This window comes from Balaenoptera physalus (genome assembly GCF_965194825.1).
Source record: "Balaenoptera physalus genome assembly, chromosome: 16".
Lineage (NCBI taxonomy): Eukaryota > Metazoa > Chordata > Mammalia > Artiodactyla > Balaenopteridae > Balaenoptera > Balaenoptera physalus.
In genome coordinates this window covers 69,691,989-69,710,266 of record NC_138898.1, presented here as the reverse complement: position 1 = coordinate 69,710,266, position 18,278 = coordinate 69,691,989, and the positions used below count along the sequence as shown (strand labels likewise).

At 50.6% G+C, this 18,278-nt stretch overlaps 1 protein-coding gene and 1 long non-coding RNA gene across 6 annotated transcripts in view; both read left to right on the top strand.

Moving 5' to 3' along the window:
• LOC309645695 overlaps window positions 1-18,278 on the top strand; it is a 331,483-nt gene that overhangs the window by 117,049 nt on the left and 196,156 nt on the right. The gene's annotated exons all lie outside the window — the stretch shown is intronic.
• Window positions 1-18,278, top strand: part of GPRC5B (G protein-coupled receptor class C group 5 member B) — a 53,474-nt gene that overhangs the window by 5,984 nt on the left and 29,212 nt on the right. For 2 of the 5 annotated variants that reach the window (XM_082431101.1, XM_082431098.1), the window contains exons 2-3: window positions 3,451-4,464; window positions 11,850-11,959. In XM_082431101.1, the coding sequence (XP_082287227.1) occupies window positions 3,459-4,464; window positions 11,850-11,959 (1,116 nt within the window). In that variant the 5' untranslated portion in view covers window positions 3,451-3,458. Of the gene's footprint in view, window positions 1-3,450; window positions 4,465-11,849; window positions 11,960-12,754; window positions 14,907-18,278 lie in introns of those variants that run through there. The other 3 variants (XM_082431100.1, XM_082431097.1, XM_082431099.1) reach the window with 3 other exon arrangements.

Sequence of the window (18,278 nt, the reverse complement as noted above, 5' to 3'; positions counted from 1 at the left end):
CAGGAGAAAAGCTCTTTCCAGTTAATTCTAGCAAAAATCCTAAGACTGATTCTCATGGGTCTGGTTGGGGCCAGGTGCCTGTTCATGAACCAGTCAGTGTGGCCAAAGGGTGGGCTAAATGCTCTGATTGGCCAGGCTGGGTCAGGTGCTTGCAGCTGGGGCTCGAGGCGGCTCTCCAAAGGAAGATCAGGAGCTGTCTTCAGAAATGAGAGAAACGGGCGCAGGACAACAAAAACAATAGCTGTCCCAGAAGGCGAGGGTTCCAGGAATGAAAGCAGAAAGCAAGAGTGTATGTATTTCCCATGTCAGAAAGGAGTGGGAGCTAGAGACCTGGACCACAGCCATAAGAACCTGCACAATTTCAGAAGCTTGGTCACCATCTTGATATTTTCTTCATCCACACTGGTTTCCTGTTGTGGTTGGAAGGACAGTCAGGAAGGGGGACGAGCTGGTGGAACCAAGTCCCAATTTGTAGGCAGGCCTGGAGAGAGGAGATTCCCCCAAAAGAATGAGTGGAGGCAGCTAAAGAAGGCCAAGTTCTTGCGAGGAAAGGACCCGGAGTGCAGTCCTGAGGCTGAGAGGCCTGGCTGGTTTCCTGGCTTCACCCTCATCAACTCTGTTCTCTAGTGTATAAACCAGGCTTTCTCAACCTCAGCACTGTTGACACGTGGGGCCGGATCATTCTTTGTGTTGAGAGCCATCTCAGGCATTGTAGGATGCTTAGCAACTTCCCTGGACTCTACCCACTAGATGCCAATTGCACCCCGCCCTCCCCAGTTGTGACAACCAAAAATGTCCCTAGACATGCCTCAGTGTCCCTTGGGATCAAAATTGCCCCTGATTGAGAACCATTGGCCTGCAGGTGGGTGGGAGAGTTGGGGAGAGGGTTGGTGGTCAAGACTCCAGAAGCACATTCCTACCCGTCCTCTCCCAGCCACCCTGGAGGTGAGACTGGCTGATGTGTGACCTAGAGAGGCTGCATGGGGTGCGTCTTGTTGTCACTTGCTGAGAAGCCTCCTAATCACATTTGCCATTGATGAGAAGTCTAGGGGAAATCCACTGCACTGTGTCGGGGGCCTGATGGCATTTTGTTCCAGCATATCCGGTTCTTAAATTTTGATTCCCAGTGTGCTCTTGTGAGATGCAGCTCTGGCTAGGACAGTATTTTTCCAAAGGTGGTACGTTGGGATATGCCAATGGGTATGCAACATGAGTTCCATCAACAAGTATTTCAATGTGTTGAGTTTTCTTTTGAGTCAATTTCAAGGACTTGGTGAGTCAGTTAAGTAAATAACTTACAGGGGGTTTGTAGACAAGGTGTAAATAGCTGAGGTGGCACTCCAGTGACTGAAGTAGCAGAGCCCCGAATAGTGGCAGGACCATGGGCCTGATTGCCAGTGTCTGGGGTGCTTGTTTCAGGAGCATCTCTTGCCAGACACCCTCCGTTCCCAGTCTGCCTTCTTTCATCTATAGGCAAAGGAGCTGGTCCATATAGCACCAGGCTCCTTCTCATTCTGCAGCATCAATAATTTATCCCAGTTGATGGCCTTGCGGCCAAGGCGGGATCAGAGCTGCTCACCGTATCCCATCAAGGAGCAGAGAGAGAGGTGGTCGATACCGCATTTACTTAAGAAAGCCCCAGGGATGTGCTGAGCTGCCCGGGAGGTGGCTGGTTACAGTCTCACTGTGGGTGGAGCTAAGGCCGTAAATCTGGCTTAAGACGCCTGGGAACACATCACTGCAGAGCTGTGCAGGCATGGCTTTCCCAAGGCCAGGCTCCCTCCAAAAGCAAGGAGCTGGGGGCTTCCCTGGTGGCGCAGTGGTTGAGAGTCTGCCTGCTAATGCAGGGGACACGGGTTCGAGCCCTGGTCTGGGAGGATCCCATATGCCGCGGAGCAGCTGGGCCCGTGAGCCACAATTGCTGAGCCTGCGCATCTGGAGCCCGTGCTCCGCAACAAGAGAGGCCGCGATGATGAGAGGCCCGCGCACCGTGATGAAGAGTGGCCCCCGCTTGCCGCAACTAGAGAGGGCCCTGGCACAGAAACGAAGACCCAACATAGCAATCAATCAATCAATCAATCTTTAAAAAAAAAAAAAAAAAGCAAGGAGCTGGTGGCAGTGGGTAGAGGAGAGTCCTGGTGAGAAGTCTCGTTCACTCAGTATTTAGGAAGCACCTAGTACGCTTTTATGCTAGTACTTGACCAGCGGTGCTCATCCTGGTGATTTTCCCCCCAGGGGACACTGGCAGTGTCTAAAAACTTGGGAGGTTGTCACAATTGGGGGAGGGGGTGTGCTTCAGTCACCTAGTGGGTAGAGGCCAGTGATGGTGCTACACATACATCCTGCAATGCACAGGACAAACCCCAAAACAGGGAAGAATCAGGTCCGAGGCTGAGAAACCCTGGTTTATGCTGATGAACGAGACGGACAGTGTCCCTGTCATCCTGTAGCTAGTGGTGAAGAAAGGCAGGAAGGGAGGAGAGGAGGAAGGGACAGGAGAAACAAAGTAAACAGGCAAAAAGATGACAGATACGATTAGAGCTAAGAAATAGATGAGAGGCACTGGGGGAGGGGATGGGGGTGTGACCTTGGCCAAGGTCTGAGTGGGTGACATTAGAGCTGAGACCAGTGTGGGGAGGAGCAGCTTTCCATAAAAGCAGGGTGCGGAGGCTAGTCTAAGCAGAGGGAGCAGGAGGGGAAGACGAGACTGGGGGTAATAAGCCCACCTCCCGGCTGCTGTGTGGACTCCGTGAGGCACGGAGGCATCCCCTGCAGAGGTGGGCTGGCTGGAGTGACAGGATGGATTCTCAGCAGATATTTGTGGGAGGGGTGGGATGTGCGAGGGGAGAGGAGGGAAAGGGTGGAACCCAGGAAGACCGTTCACACTACATTTGAAACGCTGGGAAGCTTCTAAGAGGGCAGGCGTCTAGGAGCTGAGTGGTGTGACCTTGGGCAGGTGTCCCAACCTCCTCAAGACTGTTGCGTCACCGGTGTGAGGACTGGATGTGTCGAGTGCCTGGCCGAGTGTGAGTCATCGGTAAATGTCCGCTGTTAGCGCTGAGAGACTGAAACGGGTAGCGCGTGCCCCTCTCCCAGCAAGCGCTCGGCCCGTGACCATCTCTTCAAGTCTCATTTTATTCCCTGATTTTTGAAGAGGTCAGACATGGCCTCAAATTCAAAGAATATGAAAGAGTATTCAGAGAAAGTGAGTCCCCCTCCCATCCTCTCCTCCAGCCACTAGCACTGACGGTTCACGGCTGTTCACTGAGCCCGGACTAGGGGGCAGATGGGGGCCGAAATCCACCCCCCCTTCTCCAGGCTGTGCTGCCTGGAGAAGGGGGCTGGCGGGTTCGAAGTGAGGTGGGTCTTCTTAAAGAAGTCAGGAGAGTGGGAGTCTTACAATGAATTGGTCTTTTCCCCCCAACTCTTCTGGAACGTTCACGGTGTCAGAGAGAAAGATGAGAACCCACCAGGTGCTGGCTTTCCTCCTGCTCTTCGTGATTGCCTCCGGGGCCTCTGAGAACACCAGCACGTCCCGGGGCTGCGGGCTGGACCTTCTCCCTCAGTACGTGTCCCTGTGCGACCTGGACACCATCTGGGGCATCGTGGTGGAGGCGGTGGCGGGGGCGGGCGCCCTGATCACACTGCTCCTGACGCTCGTCCTCCTGGTGCGCCTGCCGTTCATCAAGGACAAGGAGAAGAAGGACCCCGTGGGCCTCCACTTCCTCTTCCTCCTGGGCACCCTGGGCCTCTTTGGCCTGACGTTCGCCTTCATCATCCGGGAGGATGAGACCATCTGCTCCGTCCGCCGGTTCCTCTGGGGCGTCCTCTTCGCGCTCTGCTTCTCCTGCCTGCTGAGCCAGGCGTGGCGCGTGCGGAGGCTGGTGCGCCACGGCAAGAGCCCGTCGGGCTGGCAGCTGGTGGGCGTGGCCCTGTGCCTGATGCTCGTGCAGGTCATCATCGCCATCGAGTGGCTGGTGCTGACCGTGCTGCGCGACGAGAAGCCGGCCTGTGCCTACGAGCCGATGGACTTCGCGATGGCCCTCATCTACGACATGGTACTGCTCGTGGCCACCCTGGGGCTGGCCCTCTTCACGCTGTGCGGCAAGTTCAAGAAGTGGAAGCAGAACGGGGTCTGCATCCTGGTCACAGCCTTCCTCTCCGTGCTCATCTGGGTGGCCTGGATGACCATGTACCTCTTCGGCAATGCGGAGCTGCGGCAGGGAGACGCCTGGGGAGACCCCACCTTGGCCATCACGCTGGTGGCCAGTGGCTGGGTCTTCGTCATCTTCCACGCCATCCCAGAGATCCACTGCACCATCCTGCCCGCCCCGCAGGAGAACACACCCAACTACTTCGACACGTCGCAGCCGAGGATGCGGGAGACGGCGTTTGAGGAGGACGTGCAGCTGCCGCGGACCTACATGGAGAACAAGGCCTTCTCGATGGACGAACACAATGCAGGTAAAGTGGGCACCGCCCCGCTGGGTTAGGCTGTTCTTCGCAAAAGTGCGCTCTCCTTTTTCTCCACTGGGGGTCGGTGGTCCTGGGGACGCTCCTGGCAGATCAGAGCCTACAGACATTGACCGCTGTGCTGAAACTGGCCCAGAGGTGCATTCTTATTTAGCACTGTCAACTAATTTAGTATAAAAAGCCAGGTTTCTGGCCTTTTTTGCAAAGTTGGATCTGGCAGTGCTGGGCTGCCATTCCCACCTGGCAGCAATCGTGTGACGCTGGCTGGGAAGGCTCTGTCTCTTACCCCTCGCCGAGTTGTGGTGGCCCTTTAGGTGGGGATCCACTTTCCCTTCACCACACTCCCTGTCCCGGCCGCTGTAACATATCAACATTAAGCCCCTGGCTCCCTGGAAGTGTTTAAGTTTGCAGCCCATGTGCTAGATGGATGCAGGGGATGGCAAGGGGCAATGCTCCAATCCCCTCCCCTACCTCTGTCTCCAGGAGTGTATGAATTTGGGCCCTGGAGTCGGACGTCTGGGTTGGGATCCTGCCTCTGCCACTTCCTAGATGTAAGGCTTTGTGTACCCCATAGACCTGTTGAGAGAGGTGACATACTGAGGGGCTCCCACGGCACCTGGCTTGTTGGATGTGCATCTTGGTTGGGTTCCCCTGAAAGCAGAGGCTGCGATGTTGTAGGTGGTTTACTTAGGAGGTGGCCCCCGCCAGGGAGAATGAGGCTGGGAAGGCAGAAACGCCAGAACAAGAGCATCAAAGAGCTGGTTACCGCCATGGGTAGCTGGGGCTCATCCCTGCCAGGGACACGTGTAGAACCTCAGAATCGATCTCTCTCCTATCTCCCACTGTCATGAATGTCTCCCAGGGCTCCTGTAAATGGGCTGAACAAGTTCCATTAGCCCGCACAGCAGAAAAGAGATTTGGTGGGCACTTCGAGTGGAGGTGGTCTGAGCACCCAGGCTGTCTGCCACCGCTGCGGCGGGATTCCCAAGAGGGAAGAGCCGAGAGGAGGCGGCCCAGACCCCAGGCGCCCCTGCTGTAGATGCTGGAGAAGTGTCTCTTACAATTGTTGCTTAAAGCAAGTCGGCTGAGCTCCCAGCACTTGAGATTAATTAAACTTGCTTTTTCTCAGTTACCTAAAAATTTATCAGGAGCTACAGTAATAATAGCAGCAGTACCAGCAGCAGTAGTAATAATTAATTACCTAGTATAATCATTTATTGAACACTACCTACATGCCAGGCACTATTCTAACTTCTTAACCTGCGTTATCTCATTAGTTCACGCCTCCACCTGATGAGGTAGGGTCTGTTATTATCCCCATCTTACAGATGAATAAATGGAGGCTGTAAGAGGTTCAGTCTTGCCTGATGACATACAGCTAGGAGGTGGCCCATTCCAGATGGTCGTGGTCCCCTTTTCTGTGATGCTCACCCAGGTGCCTGGGCAGTGCCCACTGTCTGGTCATACTACGAAGTCAGCCTTGTTGGGTTGAGTGCCGAGGCCCAGAGCACAGCCACCCACCCCTGCAGGCAGGGGGAAGCACATCAAGCCACCAGGTCCTCCAAGGCCACCCTCAGCCCTCCTCCCCACCAGGATGTGCCCAGCTGCTTCTGATCCCCTGCTCCTGGCCAGACCCACTGGAGAGAAGGACAGACCCTCCCCCCCCCCCTGCAACCCCAACATGGGTAGAGTCAAACGTCCTGGTGTGGCCTTTATCAGAGCTGCTCCCTTCTTACTGGAAAGCCCCAAGCCTGCAAGCCTCTGTTTGTCAATAGATTTGGCAGGGATGAGCCACAGCTCTGGTGGGGCTGGCTCCGTGGATTGCCAGGAGAAGATGAGGGTCAGAATGGGGGTCATCGCTCACTGGGAGGCCAGAGGGCCCCTCAGGGCATGTGATGAGCAGAGGCCAGGCTCCTGGCCAGCTCCTGGGGTCCTGGCGGAACCACCTCTTCCTTGGCTTCTCCTGGATCCTCTGTATCTGAGACCCATGGACTCCCCTTGGACCTCAAAGGTAACAGGAACTCCTGAAATGGATGTAAATTTTTATACATTCAACTGGGAATTAGTCTATTGCTTTGTCAGATTCTCAAAGCCATTCATAATCCCCAGAAAGTTAAGAACCAGTGTTGTTGAACCTGATAATCTAGTTTACTTGCAGTGAAAGGGGGGTGCTAGAACTACACAAGTAGTAGGGGCTTCAAAAGTAAGGATGGCTAACCCCTACTGGGTGCTTACCATGGACCAGGTACCATTCTGAGCATTTTAGCGGCTAATCTCATTTAATTCCTACAATAACCCAGTGAGGTCCATTTTACAGACAGCAAACTGAGGCACGGAGAGGCTGAACAACTTGCCAAGAGGCAGAGCCAGGGTTTGAACCCAGGCGGCCTGACTCCAGAGCCCACACACTGACCACTCTGCCACAGAATTTCTCTTCTCTTCTTAACGCACTTTAGTGTCCCTCATCTCACAGATGTGTCAGGACACTCTGAGAAGACAGGGATTATAAGTCCCATTTTACAGAGCAGGAAACTGAGTCCAGGAGTGTCAGGCAACTTGTTCAGGCTCACAGCAGAGCTCATAGCAGAGCAGGGAGAGAGAAGGTTGGTTTTCTGAATCCCGTGCATCCTTTCTTGTGAAAATGCATCCAGTACGTCATATCTATGTAAGATCCAGAGATCTAAGGGATTTGTGACCCACGTCAGTACCAGCAGTACCAGTGCTGGCACAGGGCGTGATGGGGTCTCCAGAGGTGCCCCACAGGCCCGTCTGTTTCAAACACTATGTTCCAAAGCCAAGGAGGTTGTCCCTCCTTCCCCTCTTTCTTTTCCAAAACAAAAATAGCTTTATTATTCCTTTCTGATGACAAAAGATCAACAATAATCAGGTAGGAGTTCAGCAAGTGAAAATAATAAAAATTGCTCAGAATCCCATTGCCCAAAGACAACTACTGCTGACTGTTTGCTCTCATCTTGCCAGACATCTCTTGATGAGCGTGCACACACACACACGCACACACACACCCCAATCCCGTAGAGCAGTTCTTAACCTGTCTGCACGTTAGAATCTCTTGGGCGGCTTTAAACAAATTACCAGTGCCTGCCCCTCATTCTGATTGAGTAAGTCGATTTGGGCTTAGGTATTTTAAGCCCTGCAAGTGCTTCTAAGATGTAACCAGGTTGAAACCACTGGTCTAAGTGGTTTTCTGCTGTGTGCTTGCTTAAAACAACAGTATATCATGGAAGGAGGCCTTTCCAGGTCAGCGACAGCAGAGCTACAGTATCCTTTTCACGAGGCAGAGATTTCTAGGAGGTACCATAATTTATTTTTCTGATCTTAGCTGGTGAATATTCTGCTTGTTTCTGGCTCTCCGTATAAGTAATGCTGCAATGAACGTTCTTATCCATTCATGTTTGTGCCCTTGATCAATTAACTCCTACACATGCGTCAAAAGAGTCTGCACCTTTCAATCCTGATATATACTGCCAGATGCCACCCCACAGAAAGGTGGACTAATTTAGTCTCCCCTGAATAATTATATGAGAGCCCCATTTCCCCACCTCTTCACCAACCTTGGATGTTGTCAGACATTTTTTAACAGCCCAATTTTGCATCCTCCCAAATGTGTGTCCGCCAAAATTCACATGGGCACGAGGCAAAGCCAATTCCCTTGGAAGGCTCACAGGGAGAGACTAAATTGTCATCCTGGCTAGGACTGTCTTTGTTCTAGAAACACTACTTTGCTGGCTGGGGAATGCCTGGGCACCCTCCCTTGCCATGGTGAGAACAGCTGTTCTCATCTTTGGTCTGACCTCAGCCAGCTTGTATTTAGGGAACCAGGCCCCACAAGGGGCCTTACCCGGGAGCTGCAATTGGCCCTGTTTCTCCTGTATTTTATCTAGCCAGCCTTTCAGGCTCTGTACCCTTGAGAGTCCATCCCTGAAGTCGAGATGGGAAGGGCATTCCCCAGGCTGGCCTGTGGCTCAGCCACTGCTCCCTTATTTCCTTCCCCCAGTGAGACCCCAGATATGTAGGACTTCACCAGCCTGCTGTTTCTTAATGAGTATCAACAAGGCATGAGGGGGGCTTCCCTGGTGGCGCAGTGGTTAAGAATCCGCCTGCCAACGGGTTCGAGCCCTGGTCCGGGAAGATCCCACATGCCGCGGAGCAACTAAGCCCGTGCGCCACAACTACTGAAGCCCACGCGCCTAGAGCCCGTGCTCCACAACAAGAGAAGCCACCGCAATGAGAAACCCGCGCACCGCAACTAGAGAAAGCCCCCACGTGCAGCAACAAAGACCCAACTCAGCCAAAAATAAATAAATAAGTTAATTAATTAATTAATTAGAAAACAAGGCATGAGGTATGTGATAGAAGATGAAAATACACTGAAGGATATACTTCAGATCACATTTTGGAAAGCATTAACAAGGTACATTAAATGTTCACCTTTCAAAGGAGCAAGAAAGAAAAGAGTTCTATCTTCTGTTAGGGGATTTGGGCTCTCTGATCTCATTAGGCCAAGGGCTATTTAAACTCTGCCCCTTCGCTTCCCAGTGGAAGGCCCTGTGTCAGCTTTGGGGGCAGGGCGAATCTCGCCTCACTTGCAGAGTCTAAACAGGAGAAGACTGGCATTTAGCCTATGATCTTAGATTCCTGTTGGGACCTCCTTATGGATGAGCCCTACTTGCCTTTCAGAGCTGACCCAGGTCAGAGTGGAGTGTTAGTTGGGATTCTTGAAGTTGCAAATAATAAAAAACCTGATCTGAAGCAATTTAAGCAAAACAACACAAAACAACAATGAACTAAGGTACTGGGGGTCAGGCTTCAGAAATGGATAGATCCAGGAAGCTCAAGTGATGACAAGATTTGGTCTCTCTCCATCTCTTGGCTCTGTTAGAATCCTGGCAGCGCACGGCTCTAGGCTTACACAGAGTCCCAGCAGAAAAGAGGAACATTTCCCAGGATGCTTGAGTAAAAATCCCAGAATTAGCTCTGACTGGACCTGATTGGCCAGGCCCCAATCATATGCCCACCTCAAGGCCAGGGGAGGAGACAGTTGTGGCCAATACTCAGGACCTAGAATGTGGGAGGGATGTTTACCAGAGGAGAACAGCAGATAACCACTACACAGAGGGATCCTTGGGCCAAGGCATCCCACAGATGGCCTGTAGAGTCTAGCCTTTGTTTTTTGAAGAGAATGGTTTAGAGCCAGATTCCGCCACCGTAGCCGGCAGGGTCTCTGCACTATGAGGAAAGCTGTGCTGTTTGGAGCTCCCTCTCTTCAGGGAGGCCTCGGCTAGGAATTGGGACTAGGGAGAGTCCATGCACTCTGTGCCCTCGTCCGCTTCTCTGCTTCCCAGGAAGGTCATCTTCTTGTCAGCCTGTGCATGGGAGCTCTTGAAGGCTTGGAGATGCTAAAGCAAAGAGTCTGTTTTGGAACATGCACTCCCCACCCTGCCTTGGTTCAGTCTGGGCTGAGCTGCCCCTAATGCAGGGGTCCCCAACCCCCAGGCCGCAGACTGGTAGTGGTTCTTAGCGGTCCGTGGCCTGTTAGGAACAGTGAGAGGTGAGCGGCAGGCGAGCGAGCAAAGCTTCATCGGCCTCTCCCCGTCGCTCCCCATCTCTCCCCATCGCTCCCCATCTCTCCCCATCGCGCCCCATCTCTCCCCATCGCTCCCCATCTCTCCCCATCGCTCCCCATCGCTCCCCATCTCCCCCCATCGTGCCCCATCTCCCCCCATCACTCCCCATCTCTCCCCATCGCTCCCCATCTCTCCCCATCTCTCCCCATCTCTCCCCATCGCTCCCCAATGCTCCCCATCTCTCCCCATCGCTCCGCAACGCTCGAATTACCATCTGAACCATCCCCCCACCTCCAGCCCCGCTCCGGCCCCCACCCTGCCCCCGGTCCATGGAAAAATTGTCTTCCATGAAACCGGTCCCTAGTGCCAAAAGGTTGGGGACCGCTGCCCTAATGTCATTTAAATTCAGATTGCTTCTAAGTAACTAAATGTGGTAGTTAAAAACAAAGTATTTGGAGCCAGAATAGTGTGATGGTCAAGAACACAGATTCTCTCTGCTTGGGTTCAAATGCTGGTTCTCACCAGCTGTGTGACCTTAGGCAAGTTACCTAATCCCTCTGTGCCCCATGTAAAATGGCATCTCACAATTGAGAAAGACTTTTGTTTTGTTTTGATTTTTTTATAGTGCTTCTTGTTTCTCTGTTATTTCTTAATGGACTATTTTTTAGAGCAGTTTTAGGTAGAGAAAATTTGAACAGGAAGTACAGGGAATTCCCACCTGCCCCCTCCCCTGGTTTTCCCTATTATTAACAACTTGCATTAGTGTTGTTACATTTGTCGCAGTGGATGAATCAATATTGATACATTATTATTAACTAAAGTCCATAATTAACATTTTAGAGGTCACTCTTTGTACAGTTCTATGGGTTTGGACAAATGCATGATGTCATGTCTCCACCATTATAGTATCACCCAGAATAGTTCCAATGCCCTAAAAATTCCCTGTGCTCCCCCCAAACCTTTGGCAATCACTAATCTTTTCACTGTCTCTATAGTTTAGCCTTTTCCAGAATATTATAGTTGGAATCATACAGTGTGAGTTTTTATAGCCTGGCTGCTTTCACTTAGTAATATACATTTCACGGTTCCGCCAGGTCTTTTTGTGTCATCTGATTTTTCTTCACCAAAAAGGAAATTTAGATGTCTAAAAGTACACTGCAAATAAGAAACACCATTTACTCTCCTTTCAGAGGTAGAAAGTGATGACATATTTTGCTATCTTTGCTTCATATCTCCCTTTTTTTCCTGTCTAGAAATGACCCCACTCATGTGTCTGGGGCCCCTCTGTCCTCTTCCCCGTCACTTTCCCCTGAAGACGTCCGACCTCTACCATGTACTTGTGGTCCAGGTTCTCAGGGTTGCCCACCTCTGTGTGTATCCAGAAACCGTGTTGGACAGTGTGGTGTTGAACTTGTCAGGGATGGCACTCGGTAGTGAGGAGGTCTTTTGTCAGAAGAGAACTTCTGAGGGATGCAGGCGCTCCCGCATCACCCATGGCCCGTGGGGGCAGGGGAGGGCCGGGCAAGGCTCTACCCGGGGTCCCCTCCCTGAGAGCCGCCTGCGCCCTGGATTCTGCAAACTCCCCAACCCCCCTGAGACGGGTCAGGCTCCAAGAGAGCCAGAGAACAAAGCGCCTTTGTGACTTTTGTTTTGAATCTGGCTTGTGACAAAGGCGAGGGGTGGGGGTGGGGGTGCGCCTGGAGCGTGGTGTTGATGCAGGGGAAGAAAACAAAATTCAAAATTGTGTCTTTTTTTTTTTTTTTTGGTGTTGCCTCTCCGTCCCTCCCTCAGCTCTCCGAACAGGATTTCGCAATGGCAGCTTGGGAAACAGACCCAGCGCTCCGTTCAGAAGTAACGTGTATCAGCCAACGGAGATGGCGGTTGTGCTCAACGGGGGGACTGTAAGTATCATGAGGTGATGTTTTGGCAGGAAGCCTAGGAGCGGTCGGTGCTGGGGGGCAGCTTTGATGGGGACACACCGCTCTGTGGAGGCGGCTTACAGGGCTGCAAAGCCAGCGGCTCACATCGACACCCCTTGCGGCTAGGATGCATGCAGTGCTTCCATGTTTCTTCCTTCCTCTCGACCCCCTTTCTCCATGCACGGAACATCCACCTGTACTTAGCTGACCGTCTGTAGATTCGTTTGAAAAAGTCCCTGTTTCTTGGGGCTCTTGCACCCAGTGAATTCTCTGGTTTTCATTATACAGAAGGTGCCCCCGTCCATGCTCTCCTTCAGAAGTGACTTTTAGGAAAAGCCCAGAGTTACGAAACCTTGGCAGATTTTGCTGGCATCCAACCTAGTTGAGCCCTTCGTCCCCTGCTCCTCGCCTCCACACCATGCCCCAGCTGGGTACTGGGTTCCCCCAACCCCACTTCTTAAAAAATTTCTGAAGAAACTGAAGTGATTATCATTTCTCTCCCGCGAACACAAAAACAGGTTTACTATCTGATGCCAAACAGACCTTCAGCAGAATTGTCACCATTTACATTTTGCCTCTGTGGACTTATATCATTTTCTTTCTCTAGCAATCTAAAAGCTCACTCTCATTCCCACATTTAATTTCCAAACATAGCTACATGCTTCTTTCAGAAACAACACGAGCCAGTTTACACATGTAAATTGGATTTCCATTCTTTATATCATGTGCCAATTCCATAACTCACCCTGAACTTTTTTTGTTTTCAATGTGAGTCAGGGATGGTCTTTGATCTCTAGAGGGAACTTTGGTTTTCCTGGCCTTCAGATGGTATGCTATGCCTCAGTTTGCATTGGTGTGGAATGGGCTCAAGCAAGCAGGCTCACGGATTGCGTCTGTGAAGACCCCCAGCCATCCACTGGCCTGTTCATTGTTGGGCACCAAGAGAAGCCTAAGTTTCAAGCATTCGGCCTGTGTTTTAATAAATTTAGTTAGAAAACAGCCCCATCAGTCATTCTTATCATTCTGATAAACCCTCTGATCAGTCATTCTTAAGCCCCCCTGGTCCGGTCAAGGCCAGTGTGCATAAAAACACCCTGGATTTAGAAAGTGAGGTGGGGTTCTGGGTAAAGAAACGTATTTGTTCAGGTTCACGATTACAGAAAAGGGCAGATGGCTTTCCCAAAAATGGAGCATAGTACATCACACATAGTGGTTGCTGCTTTTCCTGGGAATTATTCAGCCCAGAGAAGACAAGGTAACTTATCAATGGTACATTGTTAACAAACTGGTTTCTGACATGACGTTGCAAAGCACGGAGTTCTTAGTGTGTTATTCCTGTTTCCAGATCCCAACTGCTCCGCCAAGTTACACTGGAAGACACCTCTGGTGAAAGACTTTAAGTTCCAGAGAATAAGAATCTCTCTTACCGATTTTATTCCCTGGCCGTGTCTTTCTTGAGGGAGAAATCAGTAACAGTAGCTGAACAAGGCCGCCTCGCAGCCAGGAGATTTGGAAATCCTAGACAAGGGGATTTTGTGTAAATGTGAACACTGCTGAACTGAAAAGCTAACACCGACTGCCCTCCCCTCCCCTGCCCCTCACACACACACACACACACACACACACACACACACACACACACACACACACACCTAATACCAAACCAACCTCAAACCCTGCAAACTAAAGCAAAGCTAATTGCAAATAGGATTAGGCTCATTCGAACATGTGGCTGGGAAGACTGCTTCATCCTCTGGGTGTAGAACAGAACCAAGTTCACAGCCAGTGGGCCAGGCTGATGTTGGTTGAACATGGAGATCCCACACCATCGCCCCTCCCCAGCAAGTGCTGGACCTCAGGCAGCCTCTTGGAGATGAATATTTCACTGAGGAGGAGGAGGAATTGTGGCTTTCCCACAGGCCTGCCTCTTGGTTTTCACATTTCAGGGGGGTCAGGAGCAGTTAAGGAGATTGTGAGTGTGATTCCGAGGCGAGGCCCAACCGAATCATGGGGAGAGCTTTAAAAGCAGTGGTGGAGGGAGCCTGCCACGTGCCAAAGAAGAAAAGGCTGGCTGGGAGTTGAAGGGACCATCACACTTAGAAAGTGGCAGCCAGCCACTGTTCCTTCTCTGGGCCTCTTGCTCTGCCGTTGATGGCAGGAAGCAAGCATGCCTCCTTCTGCGGGGCAGTTTCTGGCTGGGGCAGCCGTCTCTCCCCTGATCACCTCTCCCTCTTCCCTCCTCATGAGTCTTCCTCCAGCCCTTCCCCAGTTGTATCCCCATGTCCATTTCAAAAGCTCAAACGGGGCCACCAGCTCAAAGTGCACTAGCTTGGCCAGGAGGCCAGTGCCACAGCAGATTTTCCATGATGCTGTCACCTGGCAGGGGTGCCCCAGGGTGGAGAGGTAACGCCTGCTGCCTAGCAAGCAGTGAGTTCTTGGGTCTTCTATGCGGATGTAGTGAAAGGTCCAGGGTGGGGTGGAGCACGTGAGGGTTTCTTGCTGCTTTGGGAGGGTATGGGGGACATTTTTGTCTTGGTTTTCTGCAAGTTCCATGAAAATGGTTCTCTTCAAAGCCCATTGTTTCTGTCATGGTTTCCGTCTGTCCTCAGCAAGTCATTCCTTTATTTGGCATTTCGAACATCTCGGCCATTAAAAGCCCCATGTTCTCTGCACTGTTTGGCCAGTATAATCGCTAGCAATGATTCAAAGCAAAGAGTTTTAACCTGACGGCATGGAATGTATAAATGAGGGTGGGTCCTTTTGCATATACTCTAATCACTGTATTGCTTTTTTCTATAAAACCAACCCATAAGCCTTTAACCTTTAAAGAAAATGAAAAAGGTTAGTGTTTGGGGGGGGAAACTGACCTCTTCATAAGCCGATATGTCTGAGCTGAGTATGTTTTAATAAACCTTCTGATTTTTCTCGAGGCCCTAGTCTGCTGTGTCCCATCCTCGCCCTCCCCCGCCCACATCCTTGCAGAGCACCGGGGTAGCGAGGCCAATCTGGCCACCCCTGTGCAGCCCTCTTTCAGATTAGCGCATTTCCGTGTGTTGCCAGCATGGGGAAGAGGGAGCGTGGCACCAGAATGCCGCCCCTACCTGACCTTCGGGAAGCGCCCGCCTGCCCCACCCCCGGAGCACGTGCCTGCTTCTAGGGAGAGAATCCCATCCCAGCCCTCTGTGCTAGGAGGGCCACTGGGTGGGCTGGAACTTGGAGTATGGGGGCGGGGGGTGGAGGGAGAGAAGCTAGGACCCGGGGTGGAGGCGGATGCATGCAGACCCAGAATTCTGAAAATCACAGAAATCTCCGAACACCTTGGTCCCATCTGGTGAAAAACGGCCGTGTTCCACGTTCTCGTGCCGGGAAACGGTCGCTCACCCACACTCCCTGGACTCCTTCAGAGCTCTCTGATCCCATCAGCGACTCAGGCTGCAAGAGCCCCCCTTGCAGAGGGGAGAGCAAACACGGTCGCGTCCTCTCTAAGTTCTTGGCGGTCCAGGCGTGTCAGGTGGCGCAGCATAGATGGCTACAAGCGGAAAGGAACGTTTCACCACCGTAGAAATGGAACCGGCTTTGAGCCACAGGAAACCTCACTTAATGAGACCTTTTTCTTTTCTTTTCTTTTTAAATCTCTGGTAGTTTTTGCACTTCTGGGTTTTATTTTATTTTGGCTTTGAGGTCAAGAGTGGGCTGAATGCTCTCCCACTGAGGGTGGAGACGGGGAGTGAGGGGAGAGGGCAGAGAACTGTTCTTCTTCCAATGACTTCACCTGAAGGCTGCGAAGAGACATCTTTGCCAAGAGACTGTGGCAGCCAGCTGCCCCCATGGAGTGAAGTTTAAATACAAAATTAAATGGCACCTCTGTTTAAGGTCTGCTTATGTAAACAAGACATTGGGGGAGGATGACCTGGAAGGAGAGCCTGTGTGATCAAAACACCTAATTGTAAGCACAAATCTTTCCAGGTCCAGTTATCAAACTCACCTTGGGACTATAAGAGCCACTCTTTCCCCTCTAATAGAAAACGGTCATTCTGTGCTGGATTCCTCCCCCGGAGATGGAGTGGAGGGAGGGAAGCAGTCGGCCCCAAGAATTGACAAACTGGGAAGTTTTGTGTGTCTCAAGGGCTGCAGACTTGGTTGCTGAAAGCTGGGGAGTCACTGTTTTAGCACAGATTCTGTCAGGGCCCACAGAACGTGGGCCAAGTGGGAGTGGTCTTCCTGGTTAGGCAAGGCTGAGTTGAACCCCGAACCGAAAGGGAGCATTGTGGCTTTTATAATCCAATGATGCAATGATTATACCAGCTTACAGGAGTTCTCAGCAGGTGCTTTTTATTCATTGATAAAGAGCTAAGGCTCGTTTTTGATAGATAATATATATTTATTAAATGTATTAATGTGTGTTTTATAATGTACCTTTATCCTCCCCTGGCTGACTGTTGCATACTTTAAAAAAATCATTAAAGAAATTTCAAGACAATCAATGTGTACCATAAACGACTGTATATAAACATTACAAATTTAAAAGATTGTAAAGCATGGGCAAATAGGTTTTATTTTCAAAATGCTGTTCTTAACACAAAAAATAAAGGCTTTACTATTTACTTAAGACGTGTGTGGTAGCTTGTCAAAACAACCCGATACAACTACTTGGCTTTCAGATCCGCCTGGAGGCTAAGTCCGTGGCATTTTGAATGGGAGAATCCTGGTTAACAGCAAACTGCAGCACAATTGAGGGTAATAAGTCAGTTTACCCATAAAATGAGGAATTTCTATAATGCTTTAGGGCCTAGACAACAAAAATTCTTTATCTTTATTGTTGTCTGGGTTTAAGTGTCTTATCTTGATGCAGTCAAAGTTAAGGGTCAGTCTCCTTGGGAAATGATCACAGGCAATAATGACTTTTTTATGAAAAGAGTACTCACCAGATAAACTTAAAACCCACTGCAGAGGTTTGGGACTTTATTTTAAATATGGATCTTTGCAAAGGTGGCCAAAACTGGGAAACTGGTAACTAGAGAAAACTTCAACATCTCTTGGAATCAGAGTTCACTGTACATTTTAGCAGTGGTTGGTATAGAAGAATACTCCTGAAGCACTGATGAAATATACGGATGAAAGAATAAAACTGGGGGATAATGCAGAAAGTTAAAACTAGTACTTTCTTATGATAAACTATTTGCACTAAAACATGTTTGCAACGAAAAGATTCTTATCCGAATGCACCAAATCTAGTTGTTCAAGAAAGCACAATAGAGGAAGCATAACTTGAACATTTTCCTCAAGTGGGGTAATTGGAGCAAAGAGGGGAAAGATATCGATAGCTGTTAAGGTTGTGGAGTCTTAGCTGTAGCCTCTTCTCCATCCTCCATTTTGCATTTTACTGCAAAGAAATGAAAGAGAAAGTCAGGGTCAATCTACAAGCCTAGACAGACTTGGCATCTGGAAACTGCAGACTTGGATACACAGAAGTCAGTTGCTTCGAAACCCACTGAGCGGCTGCGATGGTTCTGGTCCTGTGGATCTACAGGGGAAGAACACAGGGCCTTTGTCCTCCACCGGCAGCACCTGGAGTTTCAAGGCCACTTCACGTAACGTTCACAGCCATTCTGAGTTCAGTTCAGAAGAAGGTCGAAAGTATGCTTTGCAGGTCGGGGGCACTGAAGGAAGGAAGTTTTACTAAAGATGATGACAGATTCGAGGCTCTTGACTCAACCAAATCTGTCACCACTCACCCTGTTCCCCCCACACCCAAAATTAAAAACTCAGGACAGCACTGGGGTCAGTTCGAGGCCACAAGAGAATCTTTTCTAGTCTTTTATGGTCCAGACAAGAATGTGATCCGGGTGATTTCCTGAGTCGGCCAAACAGGAAAGTTAGCTGAATGCAGAGCACTGCACTATTTGTAAGGGAAATTGTCCCAATAGATAAAAGCCCCTTCCCCCAATATATGGAAAACCAGTCCCCTGGTGCGTGGGAGATCCATTTGGAAAGACCCTCTCTTTTAAATAAATCTTCGCTTCTAGTGTCCAAGTTAATGCCTGAAGGGTTATTCAGAGCAAGGCTGCAGGCTCTGGTCATGCTTGAAGAGCAGTGTTCGCGTAGAAGGGGTGTTGGGGGTTGGTACTGTGTAGAGCAGAGGTTTCAGTCGAGCCTGACCTCCCAGTGGCTGAGGGCACACGCTGGCCACGGACCCCATCACATGCAGCGCAGTGGACTAAACAGGCTAGCCCAGCAGTCTTCAGGCTGGCGCTACACAAAGACTTCCCAAGGGTTCTTGGTCATGGTTTATTCAAAGACA